Raw genomic sequence first — 17,460 nt, forward strand, 5'->3', positions numbered from 1 at the left:
AACCAGTAAAGACTCCAAAGGGTGTACAAATGCACCATTATAGTACTAATTTACTCGGCCACATGTCCCCGGATCGGGCGCGTTAAACGCAGCTTAACCTCTGACAGGTCGAAGTGCGCGGGTGTAACTTAGCCACTAGCTCCTCGAGGGCGATTGAACGTACGTATTACATTTTTATATAGCAATTTTGTTAAAATACTGCATTTGGAGCAGTGGCTAAACCGACAGGCGTCAAAGATTGGGGGATTCAAAATTGTCCTGTTAAATACATATAATATTTGTAAATGCATACACAATACAGGAAAATACTTAGGTGATATGGGTCAAAAATGTAGATTAATTAATTAATTTTTGCATTTATTAAATACAACTAATCCAATGACCCAGGTAATAACTAGGACAACCCGAGAAGGATGCAAAAATTATTTTGAGCCGATATTACAGTTGCAAGGAAAATTACGATAGCGCTCGACTTCACCGGCAGAGATCGGCTCTCCTTTTGGCAAGTGTTACAAAAATAAACCGGCCAAGTGCGAGTCGGACTCGCGCACCGAGGGTTCCGTACAAATCCTGTATAGATAAAAAGTGAGTCTCGCGCCAACCGTCCAGGATCTGGAAACCCTGAGAAATCGAGGGCAACTCTTGAATATTGTAGGCACGCATCGAGTCAAAACCAGACATGTGAGTGTATTTTTGAGGGTACTGGTAAAGTGAAGGTTTGGAGCTGATTTGATTACGGAGACTACAGACAGTCGAGGGAACTCCTGAACGGTATGTTGCACGTGTTTGGGCTTATTTGATTCGTATTGGCGAAGACTTTCTGCCTACATAGATAGGTTTGACTGCCATTGTGGGATCGATGGGAACTCCTTTACAATTTATAGCGTAATCTTGTGTTGGAGCTTATTTTAGGTGACGAGAATTCACTACTAATGGGATCTTTTATTTTTGAGGGATTAATCACCTAACGAGCAACACTTTCAGGTTTTTTTCGAAACTGCCTGACGGAGTTGTAACTGTCGAATTGTAACAACGACTGCTAGAGAGTAGGATTCGGTGCTGCTGGCTTTACGTTTCTAGAGTCTTGACAAAAGTGTAATTCTGTCCCTTTCTTTGTTTTATAAAGTCGGCTTTATTTTATTTTGTAGCATTTTACAAACAAATCCACCTTCAAACATATAAAAAACAACAAGAAAACAAAAGCAAGAAAGAAATTAAAAAGATGTTAGGTGCATCGGTTTAGAAGTCGGTGTCTAGAGGATGCATCTACATTTATTTAACCAACGAGATCTAAACCGATGCATATAAATAGATTTGTTGTTGTTTTTAGAAGTTGTTTTTTTTTTGGAAAAAGTTTTTATTTTTGACTTTTGTGAAAAGTTCTCGTCAATACGAATAATATAAGCCCAAACACGACGTAACTAAAACATACCGTTGAGGAGTTCTCTCGACTTTCTCACGTCTCCATCATCAGGTAAGCTCTAAATCTTCACTGTTTGGTAGTATCACCAGACATACATCTGAGAATCAAGTTTTAATCCTATGCATGCCTACAATTTCTGATAGTTGCCCTCGATTTCTCAGGATTTCCATCATCAGATCCTGACCTGATGACATTGGAAATAAACGGCGAGTATACTCTTTCACTACAAAGAAATGATTTCTCAAATCCGTCAAACTTGGTCGTTTAAATTCCCCATTGAAATGAGGAAAATATTTGATGTTTACACCTGATTTTCTCTAGATTCCCATGGTTCACATTGATGCGACAAATGCCATAGTAAATCAGAGCCTTTATCATTATACTGTGCTATATATCGTTCGTATCCGCCGTGGGTATGGTTTCCATACTAAGGTGCCCAATGACCTTTGAATGATTTAAAATTTTTCACAGTTAAGAGGCAATTATATTTAAGAAGTGTTTGATATGAATTTCAACTTTAATATCTCTACGCGTTCATGTGAAAAAGGGTAGGTAGTAAGTTTATAATTATTAAAAAAATATTTTATATCATGTAAGCAAAAATAATATTTTAATATTTTATGTAACTTCAAATTTATCATTTTCGCAATTTTTCCTTTATCTGTACTATATAATGTTGCTTCGTGCCGAATTTCAAGATTCTGAGTTCACGGGAAGTACGTTGTAGGTTTTGATTTCCTAGCGTGTGACGGAAATTCGTCTAAGGTGATATCTGCGTCGGTATAACTGCTGTATCTTTTGATCGCGTTAACTTAGAAGTTTGATTTTTTCACCGCCTAAAGGGACAATAGACTTAGGTATTTGGTATAAATTTCAATTTGATACCTTTATTCGTTCGTGAGAAATAAGGTAGTAAGTTTCATTTTATTAAAATATTTTTTTTTATATTATACAACTAAAAAAATGAGATTTTCGGAATTTTTCCTATATTTGCATTATATGATAATGCTTCATGCCAAATTTCAAGACTCTGAGTTTACGGGAAGTATCCTGTAGGTTTTGATTCCTTTGCGAGTGTCGAAAATTTGTTGAAAATATCGACATAATCGGCTGTATCGTTTGATTGGCTTGGCTTAGAAGTTTGATATTTTCACAGCTTAAAGGGACAATAGACCTGAGTATTCCATGTGAATTTCAGCTAGATACGTCCACGCGTTCTCGAGATAAAGGGTCTTGACAGACAGACAGACAGACAGACAGACAGACAGACAGACGGACAACAAAGTGATCCTATAAGGGTTCCGTTTTTTCCTTTTGAGGTACGGAACCCTAAAAATGCTCCTTGGTTAAAACTTTCAAAAGGGAAAACTTAAACCATATAACTACAATGGTTTCACAGCTTCGTTTCAAGGCGAAAAGGATATAGTGACTAACCAAAGTATCAGCCTCGAGGCCAGTCGAGAAATTATTATTGAGGAATGTCAAAAAGGGCAATAGCCATACCCTTATGAAGGCAGGCTATAAAAGATAGCAGTATACGGACAGGCGTGATTGCGCTAGAAAATAGCCCTTATTACAATGCACCGTGGATGCCTTATCTAACGCGTGCTGCATACAAATGACCCCTCATTAGTTTTACTCACAATTCTGAATTTATAAGCGAACACACTGTATGGTTGACTGATGAGGTTTAATCTAAGCTTATCCGCCTACATTGTTGACTGTTTATGTGAAAACTAGCTTCAACCTCCAGTTCCGCAAGTTTTACGAAGTATCGCATGTCAGGATTCATGTCCAAATCTTATATTTTGTTATTTAAAGTTTAAAGATACTTTTCAGTTTGTTGACAGACTTGAATTTTTAAAACAATTTATACATATATGCAATCAGTTTATGCTATATACATAGATATTTACAACACAAAAAAAAAACTATCCTAGTAAAAAATATACACTATATCTAAAAGGCGTCAAAAAATTCCTCCCCATCGCTGTCAACTGGGAGCGTACCCAAGAGGCTGGCAGCATTACCTCGTTGGATGGCCATGCTGATCCTTTGTCCGAGGTAATAGCCAGCCTTTTGGTCACGAGAAGCATCAACCAGCCGCCTGCCGTTTATGCTTGAGTAGCAAAAATACGTTATATTTCTCTGATGTCACTGCTATTACAGTTCGGTAAACCACTACTGTACAGTTCTGTCTCACCACCCACTGTATACTCGACCTCTACCAATCAACGCAGAATGCACTGACTCGCGTCTTGGTCGGTATTAATCTACCCACACTTACATAATTACTTTAGGTCGTCGTCAAGATGCACTTTATTGAAGGAAATAAAAATAGACATCGCGTGCGTAGTACTAATAACGTTGTTAGATTTTTTCCTATAAGGTCAGGCCAGGAAAGGGTCATAGAAGCAAATACTTATGCTTGCTACTAAGACAGTACTTAGGGACTACGGGTTAAGGTGACATCCATGACAATTTCTTTGGTGAATCCCTGAAATCCATATGACAAGTTTGGCTGTACCCGGGACGCAAGATCATCACTAGTCCAAATTATCATTTTTATCATTAGGGAGTTCGTATATTAATTAACAAGCGAGATCCGTTCATTCGTAGCCTCAAGCCCGATGGTAAGTAGGACTTCGTGCCAAATGCAGAACTAGCAGTATCAGAGCCTTAACAATAGGAGAGATACAAACAATGCCAGTTACAATACATAAGTAGGTAGCAACCAGTACTACAGACTTTTTAGATGAGGAAAATGAACGTAACTAATTATGAATTACACACATTAGTCACATAAAGGTGATAACGTAAACAATCAATAAAGGTTGCTAAACAAACACGCCAGTGTAAACATGAATAACAAAGTTCAACAAACATTTAAGAAATTATTTTTAGCAACCTCACGTGAGGGTGATTACTTTAGGGCTACAACTTAGGGTCGCTCCCTCTGAATAATTTCAAATGCCCTTGAAATATTTTCAAGTATTCGTGTCGTGAATACTAAAACGAGGGTAGTTTTATGTTCCATTATGGCGTTCTATATTTAACCACAGGAAATGTATTGCACAAACAACCCTTTGTTGCGAATATCGTAAGCAGTTTTCAAACTTTCCGTTATTACTTTAATAATGAGATAATGAATTCTTGGGGAAAAGATAAGTAATTGGCGATCGGTTAATCATACTTGACAGCCTAATTTAGGGATGAGGGTGAAACCAACCAACTAGATAAGACTGGTTGTCAGACCTACTGGCTTCTAATTACCCAGAATGACTGCCAAAGATGTTTAAATGACAGCTACAGTTGCTGGTTATTGACTATAAGTCATAAAAAATTGTTAATAACCAAAGTAATTGATTGCTACAAGCATATTGTCACACTCTATAACAATACAGTTATTTATTATATAACTTATTACTGTGCTAATATTTAAACATGATGTTTCAGAAATAAACTCTGTGAATATGATGATGAATTGCAATATTTTTTGAATGTAATTATGTTATATTAATTAAGATATACCCATTATTAGTGATAAGTTGATAACTTAATTGTCTTACAATATCAAATGGGATGTTTTACAATATTCTAGCCTGAAAGACCTTAACAAGTTTCCAGAACATTATTTTGATTATGGTAGCAGTTATTATCAGTTTTAAAAAAATAAGTCGTACATACTACAGTTGTACATGCGGCAGAGATATAACATGAATTAATTAATGATAAAACATACCCAAATAATCCACAATATTGTTAATGACCCTTTTAAACTCTGACATTTCAACGCAACATCAACTTAAGTATTATCACTGTAACATTTGTACACAGAACACTATACATTTATAACTTTTATCATTTTCAGGCTATCACTTATGTGCGCATAGAATAGAAGTCTGAGTGTAACTGCCAATGTTCAAAATTGTTGGGTCAAATCAGTAAGTCTGATAAGACACACACACATAGGGGCCCAGTTGAACAAAATATGGTAAATCTAGACATCATTAGTAGATTTTGATGCGTCAGATACTTTTCCCACAATTATGGGTTCTGTTTTGGAAACTCCTCCTCCAGTCCTGGAGATGTTATTGGACGAGATGTGTGGATTGAGAAACCAATCTTGAATACAAAATTAAATTGTACAACAATCATGATTGAAAGATGAATAGGTACATACTATAAGAGATCAAAGTGGTTAGAAATGAACATACAAGAGGAAGTCTTAATCGAGCCGCAGTTGCAGTAACCAAAGGCCAAGAATGACAAACATATTATTGTGAGCAACTTTGAGCATGAACCTTAACAGATACAGAGGACAATATAGGAAGAGAAGTTTTTGAAAGGAAAATCCATAAAATATTGTGATACATACTTTTGCATTTTTTTAGTTGGTTGAAATAACTGGAGTCGCTAAATATAACAAAACCAAACTTGATTTTCAAAAACTATAAAAAGGGCTTCTATGAATACTTTGCTTATCGTAATGTGCATAATTAGGATATTTTGCATGAAACATCATGTGGGTTCAACATTTCTGATGAATGAGGTCATCGTACAAAGTGAAAATATGTATCACTCTCACATTTTTATGCATAAACTAGCTTACACCTGGGAGTTTCTAATATTCATCGTCTGCCTAGCCTTTTCCCAATTAGTCAGGGTTGGCTTCAGCCTAATCGGATGCAACTGAGTACCAGTGTTTTACTACGTTAAATATCTAACCTCCTCAACCCAGTTTCCCAGGCAACCCAATACCTCTAGGTAAGACTGGACTTTCTGGCTTACTTGTCAGACTCACTGGCTTCTGACCACTTTGGTGTCACCTGCATCCGAGAATAAATCAGAATCCATTCACTAGTAGTTTTTGCATTATAGAGTACCTATACATCCATACACCACTATAACACAGTTCACTGTTGGAGCTTCAATTTCTTGTGATACTTCACAGAAGTCAACATAATATTTTGAAATGAACATAAAACTTAGCTCAAGGTACTACAAAATATAATTTCACATTTTACAGTTTATGTGATGAAGTTTAATTAATTGCCTACATTTAATCTGATAAATAATGTTCTTACCTTTTTGTTTTTAGACTCTGATCTTCATTTATTTATGCAAACAACTATACATATATTACGCCTTTTACTTTGGTAGTTGGCAGTCTACGGCAGTGTTGAAAACAATAATCTTATGGAAATAACCTCGATATGACTATTTGTATATTTAATTAACACTTTTCTTCGAGCTTAACATAATTTATTCGAGATAAAATTAACAATTTACAAATAAGAAGGTAAGATTTTGAATTTTCGCGTTTCGTGTAACGCATTGAAGCACAGATTATAAAATCGTTCGGAATTTGTAATGTCAAACTGGCCACAAATAGTATTTTGTTCTCGCGAATAAAAAATATCGTCGTTTAACATTTTCATTACCTATTTATTCATCATTTTTTGTAATATTGAATATAACGGAACTTGACTTCATAAGAAAACCATTTCCACATCAAATCAATGGACAATTCATTAGAAGAAACGTACAGTCAACTTCAGGTCAGTGGTAACAGTTTTATAGGAAAATCGTACTTATTACTATTGAGTTAAGGTGCATGACAGTTACCACTGACGTGCGGTTGACTGTACCTATGTCAGTCGACATCGTAAAGCCAACCCCAAGAAAATTCTTATTAGATTCATATTCATTTCATTCAACATTAAATATTATAATTAATTCCATAACATTATATACATTATCAAAACAATTAAATTAGGTACTTTTGAGCATAATAATGTCTATGTTCGCTATTCGGCTTGTTCTCGGAGATTATGACCACAGATAATAGTAATGTAAATAAATATAGCTGTAGGTATATGTTTCTAGGAGTCAACGAAACTTTGTAGCTATAAATAGAACAAGAAAAGTATGAACAAAAGATAAAAAGGCACTAAGGCAGTATGAAGATGCATAGAAGAGATTGAAATGTACGTAATGATACAATTAAAATACAACAGAAACAACTAAACGTACACATCGAAAGCAGATTTTACACATTTTCCACAGTGTGCAGCCAGCTTTTAGGATATAAATAGAACATACACTCAACCACCCAGCTAAATAGAACATTGAGAAGCTTCAACAAGTACTGGCTGAAAATGCACCGAAATCGACCAGACTAGGCTGTATGACCTGATTCCTTTGCTTTTAAAACGTTATAAGTGCAAACAACTAAGTGCAGTGACGGGTCGCCAGAAACAAAAATGTATGGCTTATTACATGCATGTCGTACACAGTTTACCTCCGCCGATGTCCATGGCACTGTACGAATAGGCCGCGGCCGCGGACACCTCACAGCGGTCCTTCCGCACGCGACAATATCAAAACGCACATTTATATTAACTTCGTCATAACTCGTTTCGTTTTATAACATTACACTTCCCACTTTCAGAGTGTACTTTCATGAACTTTGAACGCACTAAACCTCACTTTTTAACTTAATACCGATCGACTGATTCGAAAACACACACGATGTACTTCACAAATTGTAAACTATAGACGTACCTCCAGCATGAATGATCCTATAATAATAACTGTGAACTGTTTCTTCGCTCTCGCTCGTCCAAGTAACTAGTTATCAAGGTCTCTTGTCTCGACGTGTAGTTCCAAGAATTGTCACAGATTATGTCGCGATCTAGCACTGTATTGTTAACGCGCGGCACTAATTTTGATAACTACGGTTAATTAATTAAGTAAAAAATATTCAGGTATCAAACGTATCGTAGTGAAGTAACACTACTCCGGTTAGTGAACGTCAAAAACTCTAATGATAAATCTTAGTGGTGTGCGTGAGGTCCCGACATCACACTAGCAACGACTGCCGGCGATTGGCCGCCAACTGTCACATGGCGGTCGTGTGACGTATGCGGACATGGCGCATGCGTATGGTGAATTCTAAACTTTATTTTGTGAGAGGGAAGGAGAACGGTATAGCGGTGGTACTACTCTTACTTGCACTGACAGCTAATGGCTTAGGTTATCTGTGGCCAACTGTTCCCGCCGAAATTAAAAGTATTGCGCTCCATGGAGATGAATTAATGATTAGTTATTACTTGTTCAGGTACTCAGGAAATAGTCGATAGTATATTAGAAAAATAAATCATTTGTATAGGTTCTGATTTTGCTATCTTGCTGCCTACCTTGTTCGTTCTTTGCCTTCTTTCGGTCAAAACTTAGTAAGTAATCTTGTAATCTTCAACATTAATTTTGCAACATATGTGTTCCTACCGAGCATCACAAACTATTGGAGAGATGAGTATTTGTTCTTTTAAAAAAATGACAATCGAGAAAATTGTATGAAAACAGTGAGAAGCATAAAAAGTTCTAAAAAACATGTTTTATACCCAGGTGCGGGTTGCATCTGGCAGGAACACAAACAAAGTCCCGCGCTACATCTTGTTTAAAATAAATGTAGAAAAGCCTGTAGATGAGTCAGCCATTCATTATGTAAGGACGACACGACTCGAGCCCAATTTTGTCCGGGGCTCAAGGGTGACTCACCAAAGGTCTGAATCGTGCGTAGTACAGGGCGGGAGCAGGGGGGTAGGGTGCGTCTCAATTACTGAAGTTTCAGTATTTCAGCGGATGACTCACCCTGGCGTTACGCATTTTACGTGAGAGAGCACATTCATGAATTTTAGAAGTACTTGTAAAGCTGGGAAATAGAGTACCTAGCCAGTTAATAATAACTTATTATTGTTATTAGGCTCAGTAAATAATAGAGCTCTTTATATAGTTCTATTTTATTGGTAAAATATCTAATAGTATTTTGTGATTTCATTTGAAATCACAAAAAACTATTTAGCATTATTCATATTATTCATATTTAGCACGTGCTATAAACATTTCGCTAATTAACATTGAACATTATTATACACAAAAGAAGTCTCTAATTCTATTGGCATGAACTTGACGAATCTTGGCAAGAACAAATAAACTGAGGTGAAACTCGGTAAATATTAAAACGAGGCACTACCTTTAACTGCATTGTAAGTTGATCAAATTCTAGCCTACCATAAGTAGTAGGCTTTCATCAACAAAAACAAAGTTTTATACAAATTTAACATTCCAAAAGGGATTGTTAAGTTACTACGCAGTCGTAGCGCTACGCCGTAGCCTTCCCTGACTTACGTACAGCGTGCGTCATCTTTACTACCATAGATGGGTAATACTAGTATAGTCATACCCATCAGTTTTACGAATCAAAGTTATCATTAGTTAGTATATTTTTCACAAGCTTTCATATATCATTTAGTCAGTAAACTATGGAACTATTATAGATCCGAACTAACTCAGTAACCATTAATATGTTTACCCTTTAATTACCTTCTTAGACATTATCAAACGACATATCATGTTACCTTACCAATTAATTTCTTCATTCAATGTGTAACTACCCTACGAACATGTAGTTAAGTAAAGTTACAAACAAAAACATTCAGTAATGAGTCAGCGCTGGCGGCGGGCAGACGCGCCGCGTTGCGTGCGGCGCCGCGGCCGGGCGTCGCCGCGCCGCGCCGTATAGCCAAACGCTAAATTATACCAACCCTCCGGTTGAGCCCCTGTAACTTGTATTATTTAATATTTACGCAATTCCATGACGTGGCATCTAAATGCGGCTTTTAATGTTGCACTTTTTCAATAATCATGCGTGTGAAATACAATTGCTTTATAGTTTCATAGAATCTGCCTGTATCTGAAAGGCAAAACACCCTTTTTTTGTTAAGAAAATATATAGGTTGATGCTTGGTATGGTTTGCTAAGTACTATACTTAGTATGCATCTGTAGTATTCAACCAATGACTCACAAAAGCTTCGTTACGTATTCTGTGAGAGAAAAGATGAAAAGCTTTCCTTAGCTTCCATCGACGGCCTTACATTGTAAAAAATAATGTGTACCTAAAAACATCTTTATCTATTAAATAACCATGAATGCAGTTAAATAACAAAATTAGTAGTAGCTACATGACACATGATGACTATTAAAAGAAAAACTTCACAAAATTCCGAGAACCCACACTACAAAAACTACTCATAAGTACATACCTACCTAATAAATTAAAAAACACCTGTAGTTCCAAGTTCTTCACCCCATGCGTCACGCAGGCGACACGTTGGCCGGCGCCGGCAGCGACCCGGCTACCCTGTCGCCACACGCTCACCCCTGCACCCTTAGTACCATCACTTAGCGTTGTTAATAACCTTGTAAGTACTGCGTTAGGTTATCAAGATGTGGATGAGCTGTTGAACTGTTTGTTGTGGGATGGAATGTAAGTATAATAAGCTGGTGGATTGGAGAGTAATTTAATAAAGTGTAGTCATATTTATAGTCATATTATACAAGCTTACTAAGCCAGCTAATGATTTTGAAAATATATATTTTTACATGTAGCATCGATTTAAACGTATGCATAATACAGAGGCAATACAATTTGGGTGAAACACCAGTGCCATATAAAAGCAATTTGAAATGCTACGAAATTGGCACAATTTTGAATTTAAGCGCTACTTATAATGTAGCCTCGGCGTAGCGGTAATGTTCGCGTAGCTTCTAATGTTCGTAGCGCTACGCCAGCGTAGGCATAATGGTTCCTCTACTCAGCAAGGAGTATTTACAAACTTTTTTCTAAAACAACACCACACAGTATAGCTGTAAAACACAAAGAAAAACAAAACAACAAATTTCAAAATCATTCTCGAATCTATGTCACCGAACTGTCATTACAATTTGATCGCTTCTCCACCTAACATTGCTTTTGAAAAAAAGTTAAACTTTTATACATAAATTAGATTGTTGGATTACTGCTGTTAATCTGCGTAATGCCGGAACAATTAGTCAAGGTGCCTCGGAGCGCGTCGCCAGTCGCCCGGGCCGGCGCCGGGGACATATCGGAACGGGAATTGTCCAGGGAACGGCACAATTTGCAGACACCACCCGCGTGAGTTTGTATTCGTAAAGAACAGGCATTCTAACTAAAAGAAAACTTTTTTGTAGCGTATTTTTTTCGTAGTAGTTTGCTACGTGGCTACGACAGCTACGAGGTAAAATATGAGTTATCTAGAATTAAACATTACGCGTTAAGGAGTTTTGTATTTTTTTCATTTAGCTATGACGTAGTAATGACGTTATTGTGGTCAACTTTTCCTTCCTACGAAATAGGCGCACCTAGCCACCTTGCAAGACCTTTGATGTCGTCTCGGTTAGCAATAAACGCGATATCAGCTTCTAAAAAAATCCTAATTACGACTATATTTATACCCGTCCACAAAACATACATACAAACAAGGTAGTCATGAGTATGTGCCATTCTTATTAACAAATTCAACATACCTAAGTTTTCAAAACTTACTTCATCTCCTAAAACCCCACAATAACTCGTTAGAAATTAGATGAACGACCGCCGCGCTGTCTGCTAGGTACACCCGTGATATTTAATTAGCTCATCTAAACATACATGACTCACTCACTTGGATGCTGAGCAGATGTTCAGCTAAGTGGTGGGTAAACCCCATTCAACAAACGTTATCATTTCTTAGAAAATAATATCTTTAATAATATGTAGGTACTACCTACTCATTCAATGCAAAACTTCCCAAATAGTAAAGTACGGCGCAGTAAACTTGTCGCAAATATAAGCATCGCTTTTTTTTTCCGACGTTAAAAATCATCAAATGACCCCTCCCGCTGTGGGTTAGCAGCGGTGAGGGAGTGTCAGACTCTTACTGACTAAAAACCGTCGTGTTCCGTCATAGGCCTTTTGTGTACCAGGGCCGCGGTATCTCTTTCGAACAACCCGCAGATATAAGCATCGCTTTGACTTCAAATAATAAATTATAGAATTATTTCGCAGAGGCTTATTTTCATTATTTCTTAGTTACCTGAGATATTCTGTCCAGGTGAGAATAAACGGAGGATATCCACTGATTGACCCTCCTCCAGAACAGCCGGGGATGCCTGTATTTAAATTATATGTTTTTGCAGAAGTACGGATAGATCATACACACACATTGCGTAGTATTGTGATGACATTGTAGTAGATAGGTCAGGCGCCGCCTCGCCGTCTGCTCGTTTGGGATAAACCCATGTTTACAATACGCTCCCAGTTCAGTGACACAATATCTATGTGTGAACTTAACCGATGAACTGACCTGTATTTAGGGATTGCGTCGACATATATCGAACTTCCTTCAATTATGGTTTAAGGAACTGCTATTATGCCTGACTGAGAGTTTTCAAAATCTTATCACTTGTTTCTGACATAAGCGCGTTCACGCAAATAAACTTTTCAATAAGTAGTATAATAAAGCGTATAGTTTAGAGCATATAGATCCTTGTAAGCAAACGATGCAAAAGTATTCACCCAAGTAAAAAACGAACGGGAGGAAGAAGACTAGTTGGAACCATTTACTAAAACTAGTAGTTAGTTTTATTTATTTCAATTTCCTCTCAATGACGCACTTCAGCGTCACAGATCGTTTTGTTTGTTTTACGTCACAAATACGCTATTGAAAATGGGAAACTACGCCACGTTTATGTAAAACATAAATAAACTACACATTTTTCCTTGGTCGTTAGTCATTTTGGAAACTCGAACTAGACAATAGTAATGGTATGACGTAGGTAGGAAAAGAAGAATAGTGGGAACTCCCTTTAAATAAAATGGTATCTCGTTAGAAAGAGCTGGAAGAACCGTCTTTACTATGACAGTTACTGGAAGGACAACTTTCAGCTTTAATATTATTATGTAATATTATTTATGTTATGACAAACTAGCTTCCACCCGGCACTTCCGCACCATTGTAAAAAGAATACTAAATTCTAAGTGTCCTAGATTTCAGCTCATTTCCTTCAGCCGTCATTGACCCGGTCACGGTCAAATTCAGGGTCATTGTGTAGCAAACATCCAAATCCCACAAACTTTCGCATGTAAAGTATTTGGCAGTAAGATAATTTCACACTGTCCTCACTGATTTTTGATCTGGTCTTTGACTTTCGTCTTTAAAAACAATTTTACTTTTTATTTCTTTAGATAGGTATACCTTTATCTATCTCCGACCTTTTATTTCCCTCACAGCCGCCTCCAACCAGCTCACCCCAAGAAGCAGCTGTTCTCAGCCCCCGTGAACAAGTTCACAGCCAAGTGGTGCGCGCCCAGCCCCAACCTAGCCAGGATCCGAAGCTGTCTCGACGCGTATGCCAACCAGGAGACGCCTGTCAGACCGGTCGCGAAGACCAAGGCTGCCTCCATGGAGGATTTGACGCCTACTAAGAGGATTCTGATTAACAGGTATGCATGCGTGATAGTAGATAAGCACTCAGTTCATCTGTTATGGGAGAACAAACTAAAGTATAATAGGGAACAAGGCTTTTTTTTGGATAAAATATTCCCCACGTTTTAATCAATGTAAATCTCAAAACATTGGTATACGCGATTTCAGAGTTAGCTAAAAAATTAGTAAGCCATCAAATTACAGACACAGGATGATACAGATTACACTCATTAGCTCTAGTTTTCCTATGACAATTCCTAAAAAATATAAAACATTATGAAAGTGCAGTGTGCATGGAGTTTTGCCAGACAAATTCTTACAAAAACAACATACATATTTATTCACGAGACACATGACGCATGACTTCACAAAAGTGGGAATACCGACAAAAACAACTGAATAACAGTACCTACAAATCTATACTAATATTAAAAAGCTGAAGAGTTTGTTTGTTTGAACGCGCTAATCTCAGGAACTACTGGTCCGATTTGAAAATTTCTTTCAGTGTTAGATAGCCCATTTATCGAGGAAGGCTATAGGCTTTTTATCCCGGTACGGGAAGTAGTTCCCACGGGATGTGGGTGAAACCGCTGGCAGAAGTTAGTAAAAAATAACTAACAAAGAAAATGGTCCAATTGTTCAGGAAGAATGGTCTGGGGGTGGTGGAGTCTCCAGTGCACAGCGCCACTGAGGAGCTGGCTGCGGCCAGGGTCTGCCGGTTCATGGTGGTGGCAGCGTGGAGGCGCCGTCGAGAGGATGTGCGGTGTCTGCGCAAAACCTTAGAAACGCAGGTTAGTTTGATAGAACAGTTATCTCTAGGATAAGCATTTGTTTGAGTAGTCAACATTAAGCCCATTAATTAAAACTTAGGTACCTACTTATGACGATAAGTGGTAGTTTATATATTTTTTTAGCCTTTAACCTTTTTATTTCTACTGATGCATTAAGTATGTAGCGGATTGAAAAAAAATAACAATTAATTTTATCTGGGAACTTTGACTTTGATAATTACCCAAGGGTCCATCACTAGACAAAATTTCTGCAATAGATCAATATACCCATTTACAAGTTTCTTTAGCAAACAACTGGTTTTAAATGAACCGGATATTTTTAAACTTGCAAACAGGTGTCATACTCGGAGCGCCTACGCATCCAGGTCTCGACGCTCAAGTCCTTACTGGACTCTGACAACGCGAAGGTCAGAATGGCGATGAGAGAGCTCGAGAGACTCAAGCAGCTCCTCAGAGACAAGGAGATGGAGAAATCTGTGTTGGAACGAGTGAGTTTCTGATATCAAGATAATGTAAGATAATGTTAAAAGTTGTATTTGGGATTTTATTATTTTAAATGGACTTGTTGTTTAGGAAAAGCGAGCGTTAGAAGATGATGTTTGTGCTGCTGAAGACAGAGCTTCCGAAATTAGTATTGGTGAGTGAGTTGACATTAATCTAGTGTAAGATTTGAAGGCCAAAGGTACATATGTAATGGAAGATCACTATGAGCAATTGAAGGTCGAAAATTAATCCTTTTGACTGAGTAGGAGGAAGATTATTAGGTAGGTCTACTAATTCGGGGATCTTTGAAGAAGGAAGCAGAATATTAAGTTTTCGACTTCATTGTTTCCAGTATTTTAGTCCGTTTTGTGTAAATTCCTCTGTGTTTAGGTTGGCGCAATTGCCGCAACGAGTTGGAAGGTGTCCGCGCGGCCGCCGCCCGCGGCGAGCAGGCGCTGGCGCGCGAGCGGGCCGCGCATGCTGACACTGTGCGGGACAGGGACAATGCCACTACCAGGGTATGTACTCGGAAATGAGAAAGAAATAAATAAACAATGTCTTTGTTCTTCCTTTCTTATTTATTTCATGTCTTCTACATATTTACTAATCAATCAGCTCTTTAATGTCCGTTTTACGCTTGAGTCCTGTTGAAAATAAGGCATCTGCTGTTTGGAGTCAAAAGCAGTTCAGATATACCTACCTTCAATAAGGCCTCGTGAGCCCTCGTGTTCATGGTAAACTTATGTTTGTACATTCCCGATGACAGCTGGCGATATTAGAAGAGGAACTAGCTCAGCATGAGGAACTGCTGTCTTCTGCGGAGGCTGAAGTGGCCGCACTGCGACGTGAGACTGACGAGAAGCAGATACTACTGCAGGCCACTAGCGATAGACTCGCCCAGGAGGAGGAGTGAGTAGTCATCAATATCATCATTACGTGCCCAAGCCTTTTCACGCCTGTGGTGCTTTGTGCTTTGCTCCATGTCCAAGACCGTCTTGGCAAGAAGATATCGCCCCATCATAAAAAATCTAACCAAAATAAATACTCATTCATCTCTCTGTCTAATTCATAGCATAAAGTTTTTAAAATTTCGTGTAGTTGTAGTTACACATACATAATCTTTTTTCCGAATGACAAAACATTACTTATATTCATGAGTGTTCTTTTAATAACCTAGTCATCCACATGAAGGTTATACATACTTCTTTATATTGGCACTTACCACTGCAAAAGTTTTGTTGCATATTTTTTGTTAATTCTCTTTGTTTTTCTAGTAAGAATTCATTTCTTTAAAACATCTTCAATTCAATCATTCTTTTAAACACATAAATCCTTCCGCAGAGCTCGTTCTCTTTGCTCCCGCAAGTGCGAGGAGCTGAACAGCCGCGTGTCGGCCGCGGCCGAGCAGACCACCGCCCTGAGAGCCGAGTTGGCCGAGCTGCGTGAGCTGCTGGCGAGACTGCAAGCCGAGCTCGCTCTCACCAGGGAACAGCTCGACTGGTGGCCTAGGCCGCTCACCAAGTAAGAGCCTTATAGCAGTCGGATAACATTTAACCAATAATATTATTGGGCCCAAGTTTTCTAAAAACAACTTTCTATAGGCTGCCCGTGCACCGTGACACTTTTTATAGGCCAGATAATTGGACTTTGTGTAGGACGTTCTGGCTAGGATTTTCTGACCGATTTGTTGTAGTTTTATTTTTCTCCTACAATAAATCGATCAACGATTTATCAGCACACATCCTACTACTAGTTTGAGTTTGAAAAACTGGACCGATTATCTGATATTCAAAACTTCTGGCGTGAGCAGGCAGTCTAAATGTCATTTTCCCCTTTTGTGATTTGCCGATTTTTAGCCCAATGGAAACACGTTATAATTACTGATATTCTTCAGGATGCTTGGTGCAGCGAGGTCGTGGTTCCGTAACCCTAAAGCCGTGCATGAAGCTCTCCTGTGGACCCTCACACCAGCTCGACATGGAATACCATAGAAATATTATATAAAATTATGCTATTAAGTTTTTAGGCCACATAGTATTTTTTGGCAATAGAATTCTAACTCCTAAAGACTGATTGTAATTTTTACTGAAATTGAAAATATTTGAAGACAGGTTCAATGAAGCGATTTGTTTAGAATAAACATTTACAAGGTAAGTTTGGTAAGTATTTTACTTTTGGATAAGAAGTCCTGTTTTAGATGTTATTTAAATATAATGTTGTTCTTGAATGTATTTTTAAGTGATTGTTGTTGCTTAGTTTTTATATAATAAATGAAATTAAAATAATTTAGTAGTTTTCATTGCAGCCACACAGACATCAGCCTACTTTGTATAGCTGGGGTAACAAAGTACACCTTACAACACCTATACATAGTCCTATAGAGGTATATAAAGTCAATGACAATTTGTGATATATCTTTGTTTCAAGCAG

At 37.8% G+C, this 17,460-nt stretch overlaps 2 protein-coding genes across 8 annotated transcripts in view; one reads left to right on the top strand and one right to left on the bottom strand.

Moving 5' to 3' along the window:
• The window catches only part of Dl (dorsal), a 54,366-nt gene extending 46,026 nt beyond the window's left edge, over window positions 1-8,340 (bottom strand). For 2 of the 7 annotated variants that reach the window (XM_049840723.2, XM_049840725.2), the window contains exon 1: window positions 5,166-5,298. In XM_049840723.2, the coding sequence (XP_049696680.2) occupies window positions 5,166-5,211 (46 nt within the window). In that variant the 5' untranslated portion in view covers window positions 5,212-5,298. Of the gene's footprint in view, window positions 1-5,165; window positions 5,310-7,718 lie in introns of those variants that run through there. The other 5 variants (XM_064037692.1, XM_049840719.2, XM_049840720.2 and 2 more) reach the window with 5 other exon arrangements.
• A 2,801-nt stretch (window positions 8,341-11,141) lies between these two features.
• Window positions 11,142-17,306, top strand: LOC110381898 (paramyosin). The gene is made up of 9 exons (XM_049840752.2): window positions 11,142-11,424; window positions 13,561-13,773; window positions 14,400-14,547; window positions 14,883-15,035; window positions 15,121-15,184; window positions 15,421-15,548; window positions 15,797-15,939; window positions 16,372-16,551; window positions 16,925-17,306. Exons 1-9 carry the CDS (start codon window positions 11,306-11,308, stop codon window positions 17,019-17,021), a joined length of 1,245 nt encoding a protein of 414 aa, XP_049696709.2. The 5' UTR covers window positions 11,142-11,305; the 3' UTR covers window positions 17,022-17,306.
• The last annotated feature ends 154 nt before the right edge of the window (window positions 17,307-17,460 follow it).

This window comes from Helicoverpa armigera, chromosome 13, assembly GCF_030705265.1.
Source record: "Helicoverpa armigera isolate CAAS_96S chromosome 13, ASM3070526v1, whole genome shotgun sequence".
In the NCBI taxonomy this organism is placed as follows: Eukaryota; Metazoa; Arthropoda; class Insecta; order Lepidoptera; family Noctuidae; genus Helicoverpa; species Helicoverpa armigera.